The sequence below is a fragment of the Cherax quadricarinatus genome, chromosome 58 (assembly GCF_038502225.1).
Source record: "Cherax quadricarinatus isolate ZL_2023a chromosome 58, ASM3850222v1, whole genome shotgun sequence".
NCBI lineage: Eukaryota > Metazoa > Arthropoda > Malacostraca > Decapoda > Parastacidae > Cherax > Cherax quadricarinatus.
In genome coordinates, this window is record NC_091349.1 from 14,115,015 (window position 1) to 14,134,867 (window position 19,853).

The 19,853-nt window shown below is 43.5% G+C and overlaps 1 protein-coding gene across 1 annotated transcript in view; it reads right to left on the reverse strand.

Moving 5' to 3' along the window:
* The window catches only part of LOC128698102 (galanin receptor 2b-like), a 774,594-nt gene that overhangs the window by 14,414 nt on the left and 740,327 nt on the right, over window positions 1-19,853 (reverse strand). Inside the window, exons 7-8 of the mRNA XM_053790210.2 lie at window positions 15,851-16,091; window positions 7,116-7,220 (exon numbers count right to left, since the gene is read on the reverse strand). Coding sequence (XP_053646185.1) covers window positions 7,116-7,220; window positions 15,851-16,091 — 346 coding nt within the window. The remainder of the gene's footprint in view (window positions 1-7,115; window positions 7,221-15,850; window positions 16,092-19,853) is intronic.

A 19,853-nucleotide genomic window follows, 5' to 3' on the forward strand; every position in this document is an offset into this window, starting at 1 on the left:
TAAATTAAGAGCCCCTCACCAACATCAAGGACTGCGATCAGAGAGCCAGTCTGGAATTTTATGACTGATCGCGGGATCTAACCCCACCCGTGGTATAGCTTACCAAGAAATACATTTGGGAAGATAAACTAGGGAATGGGTGGGGCTTGAACTCATAGCGAGTGAGTCGTGAAACTGCAAGCCAGTAAGTAAGCCACTCACTTCCTTAGTCTGAAAAGATGTCTGTTACGATGTTCGTGAAACAAGACCAGTGGCAGCTGAGAGAAGGAAATTAAGAAAACAGATGAAACTCATCGATATAAAGTCACTGAAAGAAGCATTAGCAGACCCATGAATCACTAGTCAGTGACCCATGAATCACTAGTCAGTGACCCATGAATCACTAGTCAGTGACCCATGAATCACTAGTCAGTGACCCATGAATCACTAGTCAGTGACCCACGAATCACTAGTCAGTGACCCATGAATCACTAGTCAGTAACCCATGAATCACTAGTCAGTAACCCATGAATCACTAGTCAGTAACCCATGAATCACTAGTCAGTAACCCATGAATCACTAGTCAGTGACCCATGAATCACTAGTCAGTGACCCATGAATCACTAGTCAGTGACCCATGAATCACTAGTCAGTAACCCATGAATCACTAGTCAGTAACCCATGAATCACTAGTCAGTAACCCATGAATCACTAGTCAGTAACCCATGACTCACTAGTAACCCATGAATCACTAGTCAGTAATCCATGAATCACTAGTCAGTAGCCCATGTATCACTAGTCAGTAACCCAAGAATCACTAGTCAGTAGCCCATGAATCACTAGTCAGTAACCCATGAATCACTAGTCAGTAACCCATGAATCACTAGTCAGTAACCCATGAATCACTAGTCAGTAACCCATGTATCAGTAGTCACTAACAATGGTGAAGAACAGCGACTGTTTAACGCCTCAGCTGTATTATTAGTGATGACCTGTTTCTGCCTGACATACACCGTCGTTATCAGGCGTTTGGTTAAAGTAACGATCATGATCACGGTAAGTGGTGTCATTCTGATGAACGTCGTTATACAGAGGTTTATGCCACACCATCGTTCCAGGGTTCATCATCCTGAGAGGTTTGCTGCTCCGTCGCGCACTCTTGTCCGTGTCTTCCTTTTGTGGAGACAGAGACGGTCTTTGGGGAACACGGTTTGGGTCCTTCTCGAGCTGACGATCAGTTCCTCCTCGACCAGATGCCTCATCAAGTTCAAGCCAGTACTCAAAGTGGAAAGTGCTCTCCCATGTTTCAAACCTGAGCTCAGACAGCACCAACCACTACGAAGTTACCAGTGACCACGGAGTCCCCGGTAACTACTGAGTCCCCAGCGTTCATAAGCAGTAATTTTCGTGTGCTGGTTTGGAACCAATCCCTCCAGTATCTTCCAGGTGTAGATTATGATGTATTTTTCTCGCCTATGCTCTAAAGAGTACAATTCTAGGGACTTCAAGGTCTCCCAGCAATTTACGAATTTGTCTGAGTTTATACGATCTGTGAAGGTTCTCTGTACATTTTCCACCTCAGCAATATTGCCTTTCTTGATGGGAACCTTCAGAACACAGACAAAAGAGAGAGCGAGTGATCAGAAAACAATTATTAGCTTGACATCTCTAGTTTTGAAGGTTCTAGTTGTCTAACCAATCTTTTTTCTTGTAGTTGTGATAGTAAGATTTTCGTGCTCCTTGAACGTGAGATCTGTCATTGTCAATCCCAGGTCTCTCACATTTGACTTCCTGTACGTTCTACTGAGTAGTTGAGTTTATCTTGTACTCTGATCTTGTCACTAAACATTACTACACAGAGTCACCACACATCACTACACATTCACTACACACTACTCATAGTCACCACACATCATTACACACAGTAAGACAGAGTGGACCTAGTACTCACCTTGAGTAGTTCGGACATCGAGGATTTCACGTACGAAAGGACCCTTGGAGCTAGTGATCATGTGGTTCTGCGCTTTGATTATATAGTTGAGCTACAAGTGGAGAGGGTAGCAGGAATAGAATGGGAAAACCAAATTACAAAAGGGGGGATTACACAGGCATGAGGAGCTTCCTGCAAGACGTTCTGTGGAGGAGAGAATTGGCAGGAAAACCAGTAAAAGAAATGATTGACTATGTGACAACAAAATGCAAGGAGGCAGAGGAGAGGTCTGTTCTCAAGGTAAAAAGAAATATTGGGAAGATCAGAACGAGTCCTTGGTTCACCCAGAGGTGTAGGGAGGCAAAAACTAAGTGCACTAGAGAATTGAAAAAGTACAGAAGACAAAGGACACAGGAAAATAATGAGATTAGCCGAAGAGCCAGAAACGAATATGCAGAGATAAGAAGGGAGGCTCAGCGACAATATGAAAATGACAGCATCAAAAGTTAAGTCTGACCCGAAGCTGTTGTATAGCCATATCAGGAGGAAAACAACAGTCAAGGACCTGGTAATCAGGCTGAGGAAGGAAGGCGGGGAGTCCACAAGAAACGACCAAGAGGTATGCGAGGAGCTCAACATAAGATTTAAAGAAGTATTTATAGTGAAGACAGGAAGGACTCCAGGAATTCAGAATAAGGAGGTACACCAACAAGTGCTGGATGAAATACACACAACCGAGGAGGAGGTGAAGAAGCTGCTATGTGAACTTGATACCTCAAAGGCGGTAGGACCTGACATCTCTCCGTGGGTCCTTAGAGAGGGAGCAAAGATGCTGTGTGTGCCACTAACAAAAATCAATACATCCAATGAAACTGGGCAACTACCTGAGGTATGGAAGATGGCAAATGTAGTCCCAGTATTTAAGAATGGAGAAAGACACAAGGCATTAAACTACAGACCTGTGTCACTGACGTGTATAGTATGCAAAGTTATGGAGATCATCATCAGGAGAGTGGTGGAGCACCTAGAAAGACACAACCTTATAAACGACAACCAGCACGATTTCAGGGAAGGAAAATCCTGTCTCACAAACTTATTGGAGTTTTATGCCAAGGTAACAGAAGTAAGACATGAGAGAGAGGGGTGGATAGACTGCATTTTCTTGGACTGCAAGAAGGCCTTCGACATAGTTCCTCACAAGAGGTTAATGCAAAAGCTAGTGAATCAGGCACGCATAACAGGAAAGGCACTGCACTGGATCAGAGAATGTATGACAGGGAGGCAACAACGAGTCATGATACATGACGAGGTGTCAGAGTGGGCACCTGTGACGAGCGGGGTTCCACAGTGGTCAGTCCTAGGACCTGTGTTGTTTTTGGTATATGTGAATGTCATAACGGAAGGGACAGACTCAGAAGTGTCCCTGTTTGCAGATGATGTGAAGTCAATGAGGAGAATTAAATCGGTAGAGGATCAGGCAGAACTACAAACAGACCTGGACAGGCTACAACCCTGGTACAGCAACTGACTCCTTGAATTTAACCCCGCCAAGTGCAAAGACATGAAGCTCGGGGAAGGGCAAGAAGACCACAGACAGAGTATAGTCTAGGTGGCCAAAGACTGCAAACTTCACTCAAGGAAAAAGATCTTGGGGTGAGTATAATACCGAGCACATCTCGTGAGGCGCACATCAGTCAGAAAACTGCTGCAGCATACGGGCGTCTGACAAGCCTGAGAATAGCGTTTCGATACTTCAGTAAGGAATCGTTCAAGACTCTGTACATCATATACGTCAGGCCCATATTTGGAGTATGCAGCACCAGCCTGGAATCCACACCTGGTCAGGCAAGTCAAGAAATTAGAGAAAGTGCGAAGATTTGCAACAAGACTAGTTCTAGAGCTAAGGGGATTGTCCTATGAAGAAAGGTTAAGGGAAATCGGCCTTACAGGAAAAACTGCACCATCTTATCTCTAACAACCCCTTAGTCAAAACTTTCCCTCAGTGATTGTGTTACTAGTCTTCCGAGACACTTTCCCAGCATCAGCTTAGCTCCCTCGCTTTGGTCTTTCCTCTGCCTTTTCGCCGGCAATGGGCGAAACGGCAAATTTGCGTTGTTTTCTTTCGCCAATAACTGTCTCAAAGCTACCCTAACTTTGAGACCTTAGCACTCATACCTGCCCCTGACAGCCTCTTTCCTAAGACTCACTACTTTCTTTATCGCTCTGTATATGTCTAATGAAGCCTACCACGTAGGCGAAACGTTTCAACAATAAATATACCTAACTGTTGCACACGAGTCTTGTTCATCAAGTACAGGAGATGGGGACGGTGACCAATAGTAAAGATACTGTCTCGCAGTTAAACGACTGTGTATTTTAAAGTAAGAGCAGACGTTTTAGGAGACATCATTGTCCGCGTGTTTAACAGGAAATGGCTGAAGAAGAACACAAGAGTAGAGAAGACAGCAGAAAGAAATGAAACGACAACAAAAGGTAAATAGAAAGACCTCTTCCGTGGTGTGTCATTAATCTGCGACATGGCAAATGGAGAGGCATGGAGTGTCTTCCTTGAGTGTTGACGGGAGGACAGACTCCTGATTCTCTGCTTTAACCAGAGTAGTAGATGCAGCAGAGTTGAGGGAAGGGCCAACAGATGAAAGATACCCTAGGTAACGGAATATCCAGATCCAAATAAAAGAACTGGAAACGGTTATGCACTAGGGAGCGTTAGTATGACGGGTCACATTAGAATATTTGGTAGATGGAAGTCTACCTGTCAATATTAATTTTTAAAGGGATGAACCGGTAAGCCAGTGGAAGACCTCCGTCAGATAACCTAAAGCTCCAGTGGTGGATCATATGACTGAGAACCGCATTAGGCAACACTTATCCCGTTTCCTGACGAATCTTACCTAACCTACCTGTCAGGGATGAGCTGCTTCCTGCCTATATAAGTCTACCCACTCCAGCACACAGCAACCTTAGCTTCACGCTTAACATGGTTCTAAAGGGAATGTATAACGTAATTCTCAGCACAAATGAGGCAGCAAGCGGGGAGAACAACTGATTGTCAGTCTGGGCCGTATTAGAATGTCATTCACGATGAAGCTTTAAAGCCATAGGAATCATTCAGCACCTGGGGAATGGGAGGCAATCAGGTTTGATTCAATTCCTGTCATCAAGAGCCCTTTACTGGCATCAAAGAACCCCCCTCCCCCATCCCCCGCGCCATGGAGGGAATCTAGTTGAAGGCAGTGGTTGCATGGCAATGGTTGAACGACAGTGGTTGAACGACAGTGGTTGAACGACAGTTGTTGAACGGCAGTGGTTGCATGGTAATGGTTGAACGACAGTGGTTGAACGACAGTGGTTGAACGACAGTTGTTGAACGGCAGTGGTTGCATGGCAATGGTTGAACGAGTGGTTGAACGGCAGTGGTTGAACGGAAGTTCGTCCTACAGCTATAGGCAAAGAACTCTGGTTCAGTCCTGGGGCGGGTCGAGACGCTGGACATGTTTTCTTACACTTGTTGTCTCTGTTGACCTGGAATTAAGTAGGTTGCTGGGTGATAACCGTTTGTTGTGGTTCGCATCCTAAAAAAAGAGAACCAGAGAATCTCATGAAAGTAAGTCACACTGCTTGATAAATTAGACACAGTGGCTTCATCAGTTCATACAAAGGGGTACATACGGGAGACAGTAGAAGTATAGAGGAAAGCTTGAGGTGCACAGTCTCCAGCCTTGAGAGGTGTTCACTTCCCTTGATAAATCTGAAGCAGATGCACGAGGATGAGAACTTGTATACTTGAATTATTATTATAATCAAGGGGGAAGCGCTAAACCCGGAGGATTATACAGCGCCTGGGGGGGGATGTGGAAGGCATTCAGGCTTAATTCGGGGAACTGGAGCACAGATCCAATTCCCTAAATCAAGAGCCCCTCACCAACATCAAGGAACCTTCCTTGAGGGGTGTATACTTGAAGACATGAAGACATCGTCATCAGACCGTCGATGAGAGGACGAGGCAGTCAAACCTGATTCAGTCCGGGGTGTTCCGATAACGACAACGAAGGAGAGGGACGAGTGTCTTTATTCTGGAGACATGAAGGTGTTCACGCTCGCGCTGACTACGGATGTCAACTACACAGTTCCCAAAGCAGTGTATGACTAAGACTGCAGTGCTAATATATAGTAAGAAGGCAAACGAATACTAACATCTGTAGGTAAATGAACACGAATGCCTTCACTTAGGACACCTTTGTTGCTAATATCGTCGGACATGGTTGCTGACGGTGACGGATGTGCCAGCCACGTCTGCAGTTCGATTGCATCAGCTTGAGAACCATCCCAGTATAGAGAAAGTTATCTCATGACCAAACTAGATACACATCAGCCGATGCGCGCCCCGAGAAATGCATCCCCGTACTGCATAACCCCAACCCCCTGTACACGTGACAGGGATAGTTTCTAAAGTATTTAAATATAACCACTGAAATTTTAATCGTGTTAGAGGAGTCATTCACAATTTATCATATGTAAAGTAATAATCCAATTTCTTCTATAAAATAAATTTGGACATGCACGAAGACTTCTCTTGTTGCTTTAGAAAGACATGTCAGCAACATTAGCACTTATTCATTAGAAAACGTTTCGCTCCTGGGAGCTTAATCACTAACACTCACACATTAAAATAGTACATAAAGGCTGAGAGAGGAGTATGCTAGAAGTGATCAAGGTACCAGGACTTGAACGTTTTCTAATAAGTATATCCTAGTGTTTGTTCACGTGTCTTTCTAAATTCAATTTGTCGGTATTTATTACCAAGCTTTACATCATTCCCATATTATCTCAGGAAGATCCAGACCCCCACCATATATCACCACATTAAGAATTAGACACGTTTGCAACATCTGGGTATCTATAATTTGAGACGTTTCGCCATCCAGTGGCTTTATTAATGCAATACATAGATGTAACGTGTATGACTGTAGAAGTACATACAAAAGACGAGGCAATCAGTCCCTCAGCCTTGGAGGTGATGAAAACTGTAGTCTTGAAGAATCTTCAGATTGTACAAGATTGATAATATATATATATATATATATATATATATATATATATATATATATATATATATATATATATATATATATATATATATATATATATTAGTAATGCACTGTGGGTGAGGTGACGGGCTACTGACCTGGTTGAACTGCTGGAGTCCAAGGTTGATACACATCTCCATGACGAGCCTGGGTCCCCAGCACAGCAAGAACAGCACCACCACAACTATCAGCATCTTGATCACCTGCAGAAGCACAGCACTTTGTATTCGACACCTGACCTACCAGCATGTAACGCTTTGTACTCGACACTTGACCTACCAGCATGTAACACTTTGTACTCGACACTTGACCTACCAGCATGTAACACTTTGTACTCCACACTTGACCTACCAGCATGTAACGCTTTGTACTCGACACTTGACCTACCAGCATGTAACGCTTTGTACTCGACACTTGACCTACCAGCATGTAACACTTTGTACTCCACACTTGACCTACCAGCATGTAACGCTTTGTACTCCACACTTGACCTACCAGCATGTAACGCTTTGTACTCGACACTTGACCTACCAGCATGTAACACTTTGTACTCCACACTTGACCTACCAGCATGTAACACTTTGTACTCCACACTTGACCTACCAGCATGTAACACTGTGTACTCCACACTTGACCTACCAGCATGTAACACTTTGTACTCCACACTTGACCTACCAGCATGTAACACTGTGTATTCCACACTTGACCTACCAGCATGTAACACTTTGTACTCCACACTTGACCTACCAGCATGTAACACTGTGTACTCCACACTTGACCTACCAGCATGTAACACTTTGTACTCCACACTTGACCTACCAGCATGTAACACTGTGTACTCCACACTTGACCTACCAGCATGTAACACTTTGTACTGCACACTTGACCTACCAGCATGTAACACTGTGTACTCCACACTTGACCTACCAGCATGTAACACTTTGTACTCCACACTTGACCTACCAGCATGTAACACTTTGTACTCCACACTTGACCTACCAGCATGTAACACTTTGTACTCCACACTTGACCTACCAGCATGTAACACTTTGTACTCCACACTTGACCTACCAGCATGTAACACTTTGTACTCCACACTTGACCTACCAGCATGTAACACTTTGTATTCCACACTTGACCTACCAGCATGCAACACTTTGTACTCCACACTTGACCTACCAGCATGTAACACTTTGTACTCCACACTTGACCTACCAGCATGTAACACTTTGTACTCCACACTTGACCTACCAGCATGTAACACTTTGTACTCCACACTTGACCTACCAGCATGTAACACTTTGTACTCCACACTTGACCTACCAGCATGTAACACTTTGTACTCCACACTTGACCTACCAGCATGTAACACTTTGTACTCCACACTTGACCTACCAGCATGTAACACTTTGTACTCCACACTTGATCTACCAGCATGTAACACTGTGTACTCGACACTTGGCCTACCAGCATGTAACACTTTGTACTCCACACTTGACCTACCAGCATGTAACACTTTGTACTCGACACTTGACCTACCAGCATGTAACACTTTGTACTCCACACTTGACCTACCAGCATGTAACACTTTGTACTCCACACTTGACCTACCAGCATGTAACACTTTGTACTCCACACTTGACCTACCAGCATGTAACACTTTGTACTCCACACTTGACCTACCAGCATGTAACACTTTGTACTCCACACTTGATCTACCAGCATATAACACTTTGTACTCCACACTTGACCTACCAGCATGTAACACTGTGTACTCCACACTTGACCTACCAGCATGTAACACTTTGTACTCCACACTTGACCTACCAGCATGTAACACTGTGTACTCCACACTTGACCTACCAACATGTAACACTTTGTACTCCACACTTGACCTACCAGCATGTAACACTTTGTACTCCACACTTGACCTACCAGCATGTAACACTTCGTACTCCACACTTGACCTACCAGCATGTAACACTTTGTACTCCACACTTGACCTACCAGCATGTAACACTTTGTACTCCACACTTGACTTACCAGCATGCAACACTTTGTACTCCACACTTGACCTACCAGCATGTAACACTTTGTACTCCACACTTGACCTACCAGCATGTAACACTTTGTACTCCACACTTGACTTACCAGCATGCAACACTTTGTACTCCACACTTGACCTACCAGCATGTAACACTTCGTACTCCACACTTGACCTACCAGCATGTAACACTGTGTACTCCACACTTGACCTACCAGCATGTAACACTGTGTACTCCACACTTGACCTACCAGCATGTAACACTTTGTACTCCACACTTGACCTACCAGCATGTAACACTTTGTACTCCACACTTGACCTACCAGCATGTAACACTTTGTACTCCACACTTGACCTACCAGCATGTAACACTTTGTACTCCACACTTGACCTACCAGCATGTAACACTTTGTACTCCACACTTGACTTACCAGCATGTAACACTTTGTACTCCACACTTGACTTACCAGCATGTAACACTTTGTACTCCACACTTGACTTACCAGCATGTAACACTTTGTACTCCACACTTGACCTACCAGCATGTAACACTTTGTACTCCACACTTGACCTACCAGCATGTAACACTTATTTGGCTCTACTAGATGCTAACCTCCCCCACACACACACATTTTACCAGAATAAAGTATGTTCGCGCATCAAACATAAACCTTTGCAACATTCACTAGATTTTACACTAATTCCTAGTCATTTGTCTAATGAAAATTTATGTAAAAAACATATAGGAAAGTTTGGAAGTACTCACTGTATAATAATGATCTCTCATGCTGATAATTCAATCCCAAAATTGAAGTTTCAAGCTTATTAACAATAACAATTTATTGAAAGAGCTATCAGCATTCCTCTGTTATTTAAAGTAGAAATTTCTTAGCATTTTCGTGTTAAATTAAGACATATTAATGCATATACTACAACACTTTAATTCATGATGAGACGAAGATGTTTCTCCCTCTCACAAGACTGAAAAACAATCATAACCCCCGAGATCTCACCACAACCATTATTATTATTATTATTATTAAAGAGAGATTATTGATTAATATATCAGTAACTTATATCTCTTGACTGGTGAGTTATGATAGCTTTGAAGGGACCTGAGTTAGAGTTCCCTACAGAAACGCTGGTTTGAGATTCACCTGTAAAAACCTGCATTTATTGTCACAGTAGTGGGCCACGTCCACCTGCCTATGGCCGAGTGGTTAACACATTGGCCTGTGAGTTTTAGCTCTCACCTGCCATGGGTTCAACCCCCACCCGTTCCACGATTTAGTAATTTATATAAAATCCTCGCTGCTACAAATCATTATAGTCAGGAAGAAAGTATGTTGGTGAGTGGGTGTGTGCACTTCACAGGGAAGGCAACACACAACAAAGGGACTCTCTAATCCACTTTCTGCAACAGTGTCTTTCTGTCAGGATAATTTCTCAAGAGTATAACAATGGCCAGGCTGACGAAGAAGCAAAACACAAAGAAAAATGTAGAAATTCCCTTTATCTCTATTTTGTGTGTTATGTACAGCTACCTCTGTCTACATAATTATGAACGTTGTTACAATAAGAGTCGACAATAGCCACTAGTTTCATCAAGTCTTCCGTACTGAGCAACAACTGAGAAGTTTTATTGTAAAGACGTGTCGCCAGTGACTTTTTCAGTTCAATACAGAGATTACATACTGAAGGCGGTGAAAGATGAAGCAGTTAGTCCCCTCAACTTAGATGGAAGATTAATGAATGAGACACGTGTCTAGATAGAAGGTAGATGAATAAGACATGTGTCTAGGTAGAAGATAAATAAGACATGTGCCTAGGTAGAGGGTAGATGAATAAGACATGTGTCTAGGTAGAGGGTAGATAAATAAGACATGTGCCTAGGTAGAGGGTAGATAAATAAGACATGTGCCTAGATAGAAGGTAGATGAATAAGACATGTGTCTAGGTAGAAGATAAATAAGACATGTGCCTAGGTAGAGGGTAGATGAACATGACACATGTGCCTTGGTAGAAGGTAGATGAATAAGACATGTGCCTAGATAGAAGGTAGATGAATAAGACATGTGTCTAGGTAGAAGATAAATAAGACATGTGCCTAGGTAGAGGGTAGATGAATAAGACATGTGTCTAGGTAGAGGGTAGATAAATAAGACATGTGCCTAGGTAGAGGGTAGATAAATAAGACATGTGCCTAGATAGAAGGTAGATGAATAAGACATGTGTCTAGGTAGAAGATAAATAAGACATGTGCCTAGGTAGAGGGTAGATGAACAAGACACATGTGCCTTGGTAGAAGGTAGATGAATAAGACATGTGCCTAGATAGAAGGTAGATGAATACGACACACGTGTCTAGGTAGAAGATAAATAAGACACATGTGCCTAGGTAGAAGTACAAGGGTGTTAACCTTTGTCTAAAGATTTCATAGTGTTGGTGGCCGGCCCTACCTCTGCACTGCATTAACAAATTAGCTGTAGTCAAGCAATAACAACGACATCTAGTCCACTGATAGTGTAACTTTCTCCATTAAAAAGTTGAACTTAGCACATTTCATTATATTTTAAACTGGTTTTCCTAGTTACTTTTAACACTGGTTTTTGAACTTATGCTTCAAAAACCAAAATTATAATTAACACAGTCTTTATTGCTAGCCTCATAAACTTCAACCAACTTGGCGTATTGTTATACACACTTGGATGGTTATCATGTGCTCTACTGTGACTACAAACAGGTTTATGCAGTCGAGTCTTGAACCAACGTGACTGTGGCAAGTTCTAGCTCATGTTCTTTCAAAGATTTTATAAATAACTCGCGAAATCGAAGTAACACGACTGTAAACAACTCACAGAACAGAAATATTCATCTACAAAAAAAAAAAAAAAAAAAAAAAAAAAAAGTGCAATTCCCTTCTTCCAAAAGATCTAAGGTTTATACTCTGCTTGAGGGATTCTCTACATTTTTGAAGGATTATTTTTATGGCCACTGAAGTTCCAGGCTAAGAGTTATCCTCCATCAGTCTTTAAAGTCCAGTCCTATCTAAGGTATACTACTACTTCAGAGAATGCTATCAACAACCCTCCACTAACACGTGTATGGAGAATCGTTCATACATTTCCACCTGCACCAGAATTGAGCACCAAGGTAGTATGACCCATGCAAGTTTGACACTGGTTTTGGAACATAATGATTGAATTCAGGTCTTTATTTTGAGCCGAAGGCGCTACCACTGCTCTTCAAGCCACTGTCAGGCTAAAGGATACACAATGGCTCTGTCATTCCTAGTACCTCGACGTGCATGTACTGGAACACTGGAGAAAATGTTACTTGTGACTTCGGTTTTAAATTATAATCCCAGGACCACATCCTAGTTAATATCCACACGCAAATATTGACACCCTCTCCCAGATGGTGCATCCCTGGACGGGAAAGTTAATATGCTAAACTGGAAATTCCACTTAACTTTGTGGATGAGGCAAGACCTTATCCCCACTTGTTTGTCTCACTCTTCCTTATTACCCAAGTGTATAATTAGCAGTTAAGAAAATATACGTAGTATTGAGTCCCATCACCACCCCAAGCGGTCGCTGGTATCCACGCAAACATTTACAACCAGATATCTCATATATCCCTGAATGATATACACTCCTGGATGTTATACATCCCTGGATGATATACACTCCTGGATGTTATACATCCCTGGATGATATACACTCCTGGGTGTTATGCATCCCTGGGTGTTATACATCCCTGGATGATATACATCCCTGGATGATATACGCCCCTGGATGATATACACCCCTGGATGATATACACCCCTGGATGATATACATTCCTGGATGTTATACATCTCTGGATGATATACACCCCTGGGTGATATACACCCCTGGATGATATACATTCCTGGATGTTATACATCTCTGGATGATATACGCCCCTGGATGATATACACCCCTGGATGATATACATTCCTGGATGTTATACATCTCTGGATGATATACACCCCTGGGTGATATGAATCCCTGGGTGTTATACATCCCTGGATGATATACATCCCTGGATGATATACATCCCTGGATGATATACATCCCTGGATGATATACATCCCTGGATGATATACATCCCTGGATGGTATACATCCCTGGATGATATACATCCCTGGATGATGTACATCCCTGGACGATATACATCCCTGGACGATATACATCCCTGGATGATATACGCCCCTGGATGATATACGCCCCTGGATGATATACGCCCCTGGATGATATACGCCCCTGGATGATATACATTCCTGGATGATATACATCCCTGGGTGTTATACATCCCTGGGTGTTATACATCCCTGGGTGTTATACATCTCTGGAGGTTATCTTATACATCCCGGGGTGTTATACATCTCTGGAGGTTATCTTATACATCCCGGGGTGTTATACATCTCTGGAGGTTATCTTATACATCCCGGGGTGTAACTCTGTTTGTCAGTCCTGAAACATTGTAAATGTGCGTAAGGAACTTTGTTAATAATTCACCAGTTCAGTGTTCATGAACACTAAAGTCATAATGAACAATGCACAAATAACCCGCACGTAGGAGAAAGGTTAAGACAACGTTTCGGTCCGGCTTGAACCATTAACTAGTCACACTGACTGGTTAATGGTACAAGTGCGAGTTATTTGTGCACTGTTCCGGCCACGGTATTGTACCTCTTTGTTCTTCATAATGAACAGCTTTTAATAAACAAATAAAAGAATGTACGGGGATTCGAACGATAGTAGATGCCTACAGTAGGTCCTAGGTTGTAACCACTCGAGCCCAGAGCTTACATACGATGATCATTATGTAAGCTTTGTCATTCTCCTTTGTAAGGAGTCAAAGTTGGTCCCATGTATCAGAAATCTTCCCTATGGGGCTAGACTGAGGCCCTGAATCTGCACTCTCTAAAAAGGTGTAGAATTATTGAGGTGTATGAATGGAAAACAGGAATTAATAAGGGGGATGTAAATAGTGAGCTAAAAATATCTAACATAGACAGGACTCGCAGCAGTGGTTTTAAATTTGAAAAATTCAGATTCAGGAAGGATATAGGAACGCACTGGTTTGGTAAGAGAGTTGTGGATGAGTGGAACAAACTCCCGAGTACCGTCAAAGAAGCTAAGATGTTTAGTTTTAAAAATATGTTGGATAAATACATGAGTGGGGGTGAGTTGGACTTGACTAGCTTGTGCTACTAGGTCGGATGCCGTGCTCCTCCCTTAAGTGACGTGTCTGACCTTACTAGATAGGTGGGAGAATTGGACTTGCCTCGCATAGGCCAGTAGGCCTCTTGCAGTGTTCCTTTTTCTTGTGTTTTTAAGCTTTTTGGGCTGAATGAGCACAGTGTTGGGCTTGTTGTGTGTGCATGCGCACCACAGTTCGACTCCCCGTATATTCTTACATTTATTCAAAATTAGATATAGTCGGTTGCTGAGCCATACGAGAAACGTGTCCTGGTACTCGTTAAGCCCAGCCTCCTCTACCTTTATGTAAGCAAAAGGAACTCTGCAGAGTGGTCATAAAATTCTGATGCAGCACAAAAAAGTGTGTGTGTGAGCATGAATATGAATATACGTATATTATTTTTCGTATGTATGCATGTGTATATGTTGTATGTACATCAGTACGATCTTGGTAATGTATACATGCACATATACATGCATGTACACATACCTGGTAAGTGTGTGTCCATATTTATTTTTAACACATCGGTCGTTTCCCACCGAGGTAAGGTGACCAAAAAAGAAAAAAAACTTTAATCATAATCACTGTCGTCGCAGAGGCGCTCAGATACGGCAGTTTAGATATCTCTCCAAACTGCCAATATCCCCCCCCCCCCTTTTAAAGTGTAGGTATTGTACTTCCCATATATATATATTTATGCAGGAGAAGTGGTTACTAGCACCGTTCTCCTGGCATTTTAATCGCTTCTTACGATACACATGGCTTACGGAGGAAGGATTCTTAACTTCACCCTAGGCAGGGTGACCCAAAAAAAGAAAACGCTTTCACCATCATTCACACATTATCACTGATAATTTATCAGTCTTCGCAGAGGGGCGCAGATATGACAGTTTGGATGTCACTACAAATAACCAATATCTCATACACAAACATGTTCGTTCATTTGTAATAAATATTTGTGCATATACGTGTATGCATGTGCATATATATGTGAGTATGTATGTGTGCGTGTGTTTGTATATGCACCTGTATGTATGCATATGTATTTTGTGTGCATGTAAACTTGTATTTGTGTATATACGTATACTGGTACGTAAGTGGTTGTATACTTATGCAAATGTATACTTATGTATATGTACTCACCTCACCTATATGTGAATAAACAGAAGAACGGACGGACATTCGAACCGTGGTCCTTGCATGTAGCAGGTTAAATGATGTGCAAAAGGATGATTTTACACAAGCGTAGCTCGATTGCTAGCGAACTCAGCTAATACACTGAGGTTCGTGGTTCGATTCCCGTTATGGGTGGAAACCTTAGGAAGTGTTTAAGACACCTGCTGTCCATGTTCAACCTAGCAGTAAAATAGGTACCTGGGTGTTAGTTGACTGATGTGGGTCGCATCCTGGGGACAAAATTGACCCAATTTGCCCGAAATGCTCTGTATAACAAGTGGCTTTGTATACAGTAGTATGTCATTGATGTCAGCTAGGCCTATATACCTTGTACATGTACTTGTAGAAATAAAGATTATTATTAATTAAGCAGAGCTTCCCTACCTGCTTCCTGGCCTTTTTGACGTCCTCGCCCTTCTCTCGGTGCTTCTTGGCGACGTGGCGACCACCGGGGGATGGAGTTCGAGACCGGGCGGCGGAGTAGGGCACGTAGAGAGACGCCGAGCTGTTGTAGGCAGAGTCACCGCCACACATGCGCCCGTTCCTGGTGACTCCACGCCCGCTGCTGAGTGAGTCCCCGCCCGTCACCCGCAGGTAGTAGCTCTCGGACCCAGAGGCTCCACAGCTGGAAGGTACTCAAGGTTCAGCCACGTGCCGAACGTGTTCAACAAATGTACGTCACTGATTTCAGTCTTAAATTAAGATACATTTCATGACTACATTAATCACCGAAAGAGGAACTAAAGTAAACTCTGGGTGTATACACAGTGAGACATACACCTCTTAATATACATTAAGGTAAACTGCTCTTGGTGTATATACAGTAACAGGTGGACCGGTATATGTGGTTAAGAACCAGAGGCATGTTGAAGAACAGGAAAACCTTAATATTTGTAACTTTCCTGCCTTTCCTGGTCGTGGACCGGGCCGCGGGGGCGTTGATCCCCGGAATAACCTCCAGGTAGATATCAGGAACTATAATAACCGGAGGATCCAAGGTGATACAAGATGACAACAAACTTCTCAGAGATAGCAGCAGTGTATGAGCCAGAGGGAACACGGAATTACAAATGAATATGCCAGAACACGAAGAGAAGGTATGCGACACTTACACAACATAAAACTTCAAAGATAAAATGAGAACCCACACTAATTCAGCAGTATAAGACAGAAGACAAGAGTTAAATATCAGGTGATAAGAATGAACGAGGAAGACTGAGAAGTTAGGGCTGCTGAGAGAATGGTATGAGAGCAACTGATAAGTCAAGGTAGCTGAGAGAGTGGTATGAGAGCAACTGAGAAGTTAGGGTAGCTGAGAGAGTGGTATGAGAGCAACTGAGAAGTTAGGGTAGCTGAGAGGGAAGTATGAGAGCAACTGAGAAGTCAGGGTAGCTGAGAGAGTGGTATGAGAGCAACTGAGAAGTTAGGGTAGCTGAGAGGGAAGTATGAGAGCAACTGAGAAGTCAAGGTAGCTGAGAGAGTGCTATGAGAGCAACTGAGAAGTTAGGGCAGTTGAGACAGTGGTATGAGAGCAACTGAGAAGTTAGGATAGCTGAGAGAGTGCTATGAGAGCAACTGAGAAGTTAGGGTAGCCGAGAGAGAAGTAAGAGAGCAACTGAGAAGTTACGGTAGCTGAGAGAGTGGTATGAGAGCAACTGAGAAGTTAGGTTAGCTGGGAGAGTGGTATGAGAGCAACTGAGAAGTTAGGGTAACAGAGAGTGATATGAGAGCAACTGAGAAGTTAGGGTAGCTGAGAGAGTGGTATGAGAGCAACTGAGAAGTTAGGGTAGCTGAGAGAGTGGTATGACAGCAACTGAGAAGTTAGGGTAGCTGAGAGTGGTATGAGAGCAACTGAGAAGTTAGGGTAGCTGAGAGAGTGGTATGAGAGCAACTGAGAAGTTAGGATAGCTGAGAGGGAAGTATGAGAGCAACTGAGAAGTTAGGGTAGCTGAGAGTGGTATGAGAGCAACTGAGAAGTTAGGGTAGCTAAGAGAGTGGCATGAGAGCAACTGAGAAGTTAGGGTAGCTGAGAGAGTGGTATGAGAGCAACTGAGAAGTTAGGGTAGCTGACAGAGTGGTATGAGAGCAACTGAGAAGTTAGGGTAGCTGAGAGAGTGGTACGAGAGCAACTGAGAAGTAAGGGTAGCTGAGAGAGTGGTACGAGAGCAACTGAGAAGTTACGGTAGCTGAGAGAGTGGTATGAGAGCAACTGAGAAGTTAGGGTAGCTGAGAGAGTGGTATGAGAGCAACTCTGAGAAGTTAGGGTAGCTGAGAGAGTGGTATAAGAGCAACTGAGAAGTTAGTGTAGCTGGGAGAGTGGTATGAGAGCAATTGAGAAGTTAGGGTAGCTGAGAGAGTGGTATGAGAGCAACTGAGAAGTTAGAGTAGCTGAGAGAGTGGTATGAGAGCAAATGAGAAGTTAGGGTAGCTGAGAGAGTGGTATGAGAGCAAATGAGAAGTTAGGGTAGCTGAGAGAGTGGTAAGAGAGCAACTGAGAAGTTAGGGGAGCTGAGAGAGTGGTATGAGAGCAACTGAGAAGTTAGGGTAGCTGAGAGAGTGGTATGAGAGCAACTGAGAAGTTAGGGTAGCTGAGAGAGTGGTATGAGAGCAACTGAGAAGTTAGGGTAGCTGAGAGAGTGGTATGAGAGCAACTGAGAAGTTAGGGTAGCTGAGAGAGTGGTATGAGAGCAACTGAGAAGTTAGGGTAGCTGAGAGAGTGGTATGAGAGCAACTGAGAAGTTAGGGTAGCTGAGAGAGTGGTAAGAGAGCAACTGAGAAGTTAGGGTAGCTGAGAGTGTGGTATGAGAGCAACTGAGAAGTTAGGGTAGCTGAGAGAGTGGTATGAGAGCAACTGAGAAGTTAGGGGAGCTGAGAGAGTGGTATGAGAGCAACTGAGAAGTAAGGATAGCTGAGAGAGAGGTATGAGAGCAACTGAGAAGTTAGGGTAGCTGAGAGAGTGGCATGAGAGCAACTGAGAAGTTAGGGTAGCTGAGAGAAGAGGTATGAGAGCAACTGAGAAGTTAGGGTAGCCGAGAGAGAAGTAAGAGAGCAACTGAGAAGTTAGGGTAGCTGAGAGAGTGGTATGAGAGCAACTGAGAAGTTAGGGTAGCTGAGAGAGTGGTATGAGAGCAACTGAGAAGTTAGGGTAGCTGAGAGAGTGGTATGAGAGCAACTGAGAAGTTAGGGTAGCTGAGAGAGTGGTATGAGAGCAACTGAGAAGTTAGGATAGCTGAGAGGGAAGTATGAGAGCAACTGAGAAGTTAGGGTAGCTGAGAGTGGTATGAGAGCAACTGAGAAGTTAGGGTAGCTAAGAGTGGCATGAGAGCAACTGAGAAGTTAGGGTAGCTGAGAGAGTGGTATGAGAGCAACTGAGAAGTTAGGGTAGCTGACAGAGTGGTATGAGAGCAACTGAGAAGTTAGGGTAGCTGAGAGAGTGGTACGAGAGCAACTGAGAAGTAAGGGTAGCTGAGAGAGTGGTACGAGAGCAACTGAGAAGTTACGGTAGCTGAGAGAGTGGTATGAGAGCAACTGAGAAGTTAGGGTAGCTGAGAGAGTGGTATGAGAGCAACTCTGAGAAGTTAGGGTAGCTGAGAGAGTGGTATAAGAGCAACTGAGAAGTTAGTGTAGCTGGGAGAGTGGTATGAGAGCAATTGAGAAGTTAGGGTAGCTGAGAGAGTGGTATGAGAGCAAATGAGAAGTTAGGGTAGCTGAGAGAGTGGTATGAGAGCAAATGACCAGTTAGGGTAGCTGAGAGCGTGGTATGAGAGCAACTGAGAAGTTAGGGTAGCTGAGAGAGTGGTATGAGAGTAACTGAGAAGTTAGGGTAGCTGAGAGAGTGGTATGAGAGCAACTGAGAAGTTAGGGTAGCTGAGAGAGTGGTATGAGAGCAACTGAGAAGTTAGGGTAGCTGAGAGAGTGGTATGAGAGCAACTGAGAAGTTAGGGTAGCTGAGAGAGTGGTATGAGAGCAACTCAGAAGTTAGGGTAGCTGAGAGAGTGGTATGAGAGCAACTGAGAAGTTAGGGTAGCTGAGAGAGTGGTAAGAGAGCAACTGAGAAGTTAGGGTAGCTGAGAGTGTGGTATGAGAGCAACTGAGAAGTTAGGGTAGCTGAGAGAGTGGTATGAGAGCAACTGAGAAGTTAGGGGAGCTGAGAGAGTGGTATGAGAGCAACTGAGAAGTAAGGATAGCTGAGAGAGAGGTATGAGAGCAACTGAGAAGTTAGGGTAGCTGAGAGAGTGGCATGAGAGCAACTGAGAAGTTAGGGTAGCTGAGAGAAGAGGTATGAGAGCAACTGAGAAGTTAGGGTAGCTGAGAGAGAGGTATGAGAGCAACTGAGAAGTTAGGGTAGCTGAGAGAGAGGTATGAGAGCAACTGAGAAGTTAGGGTA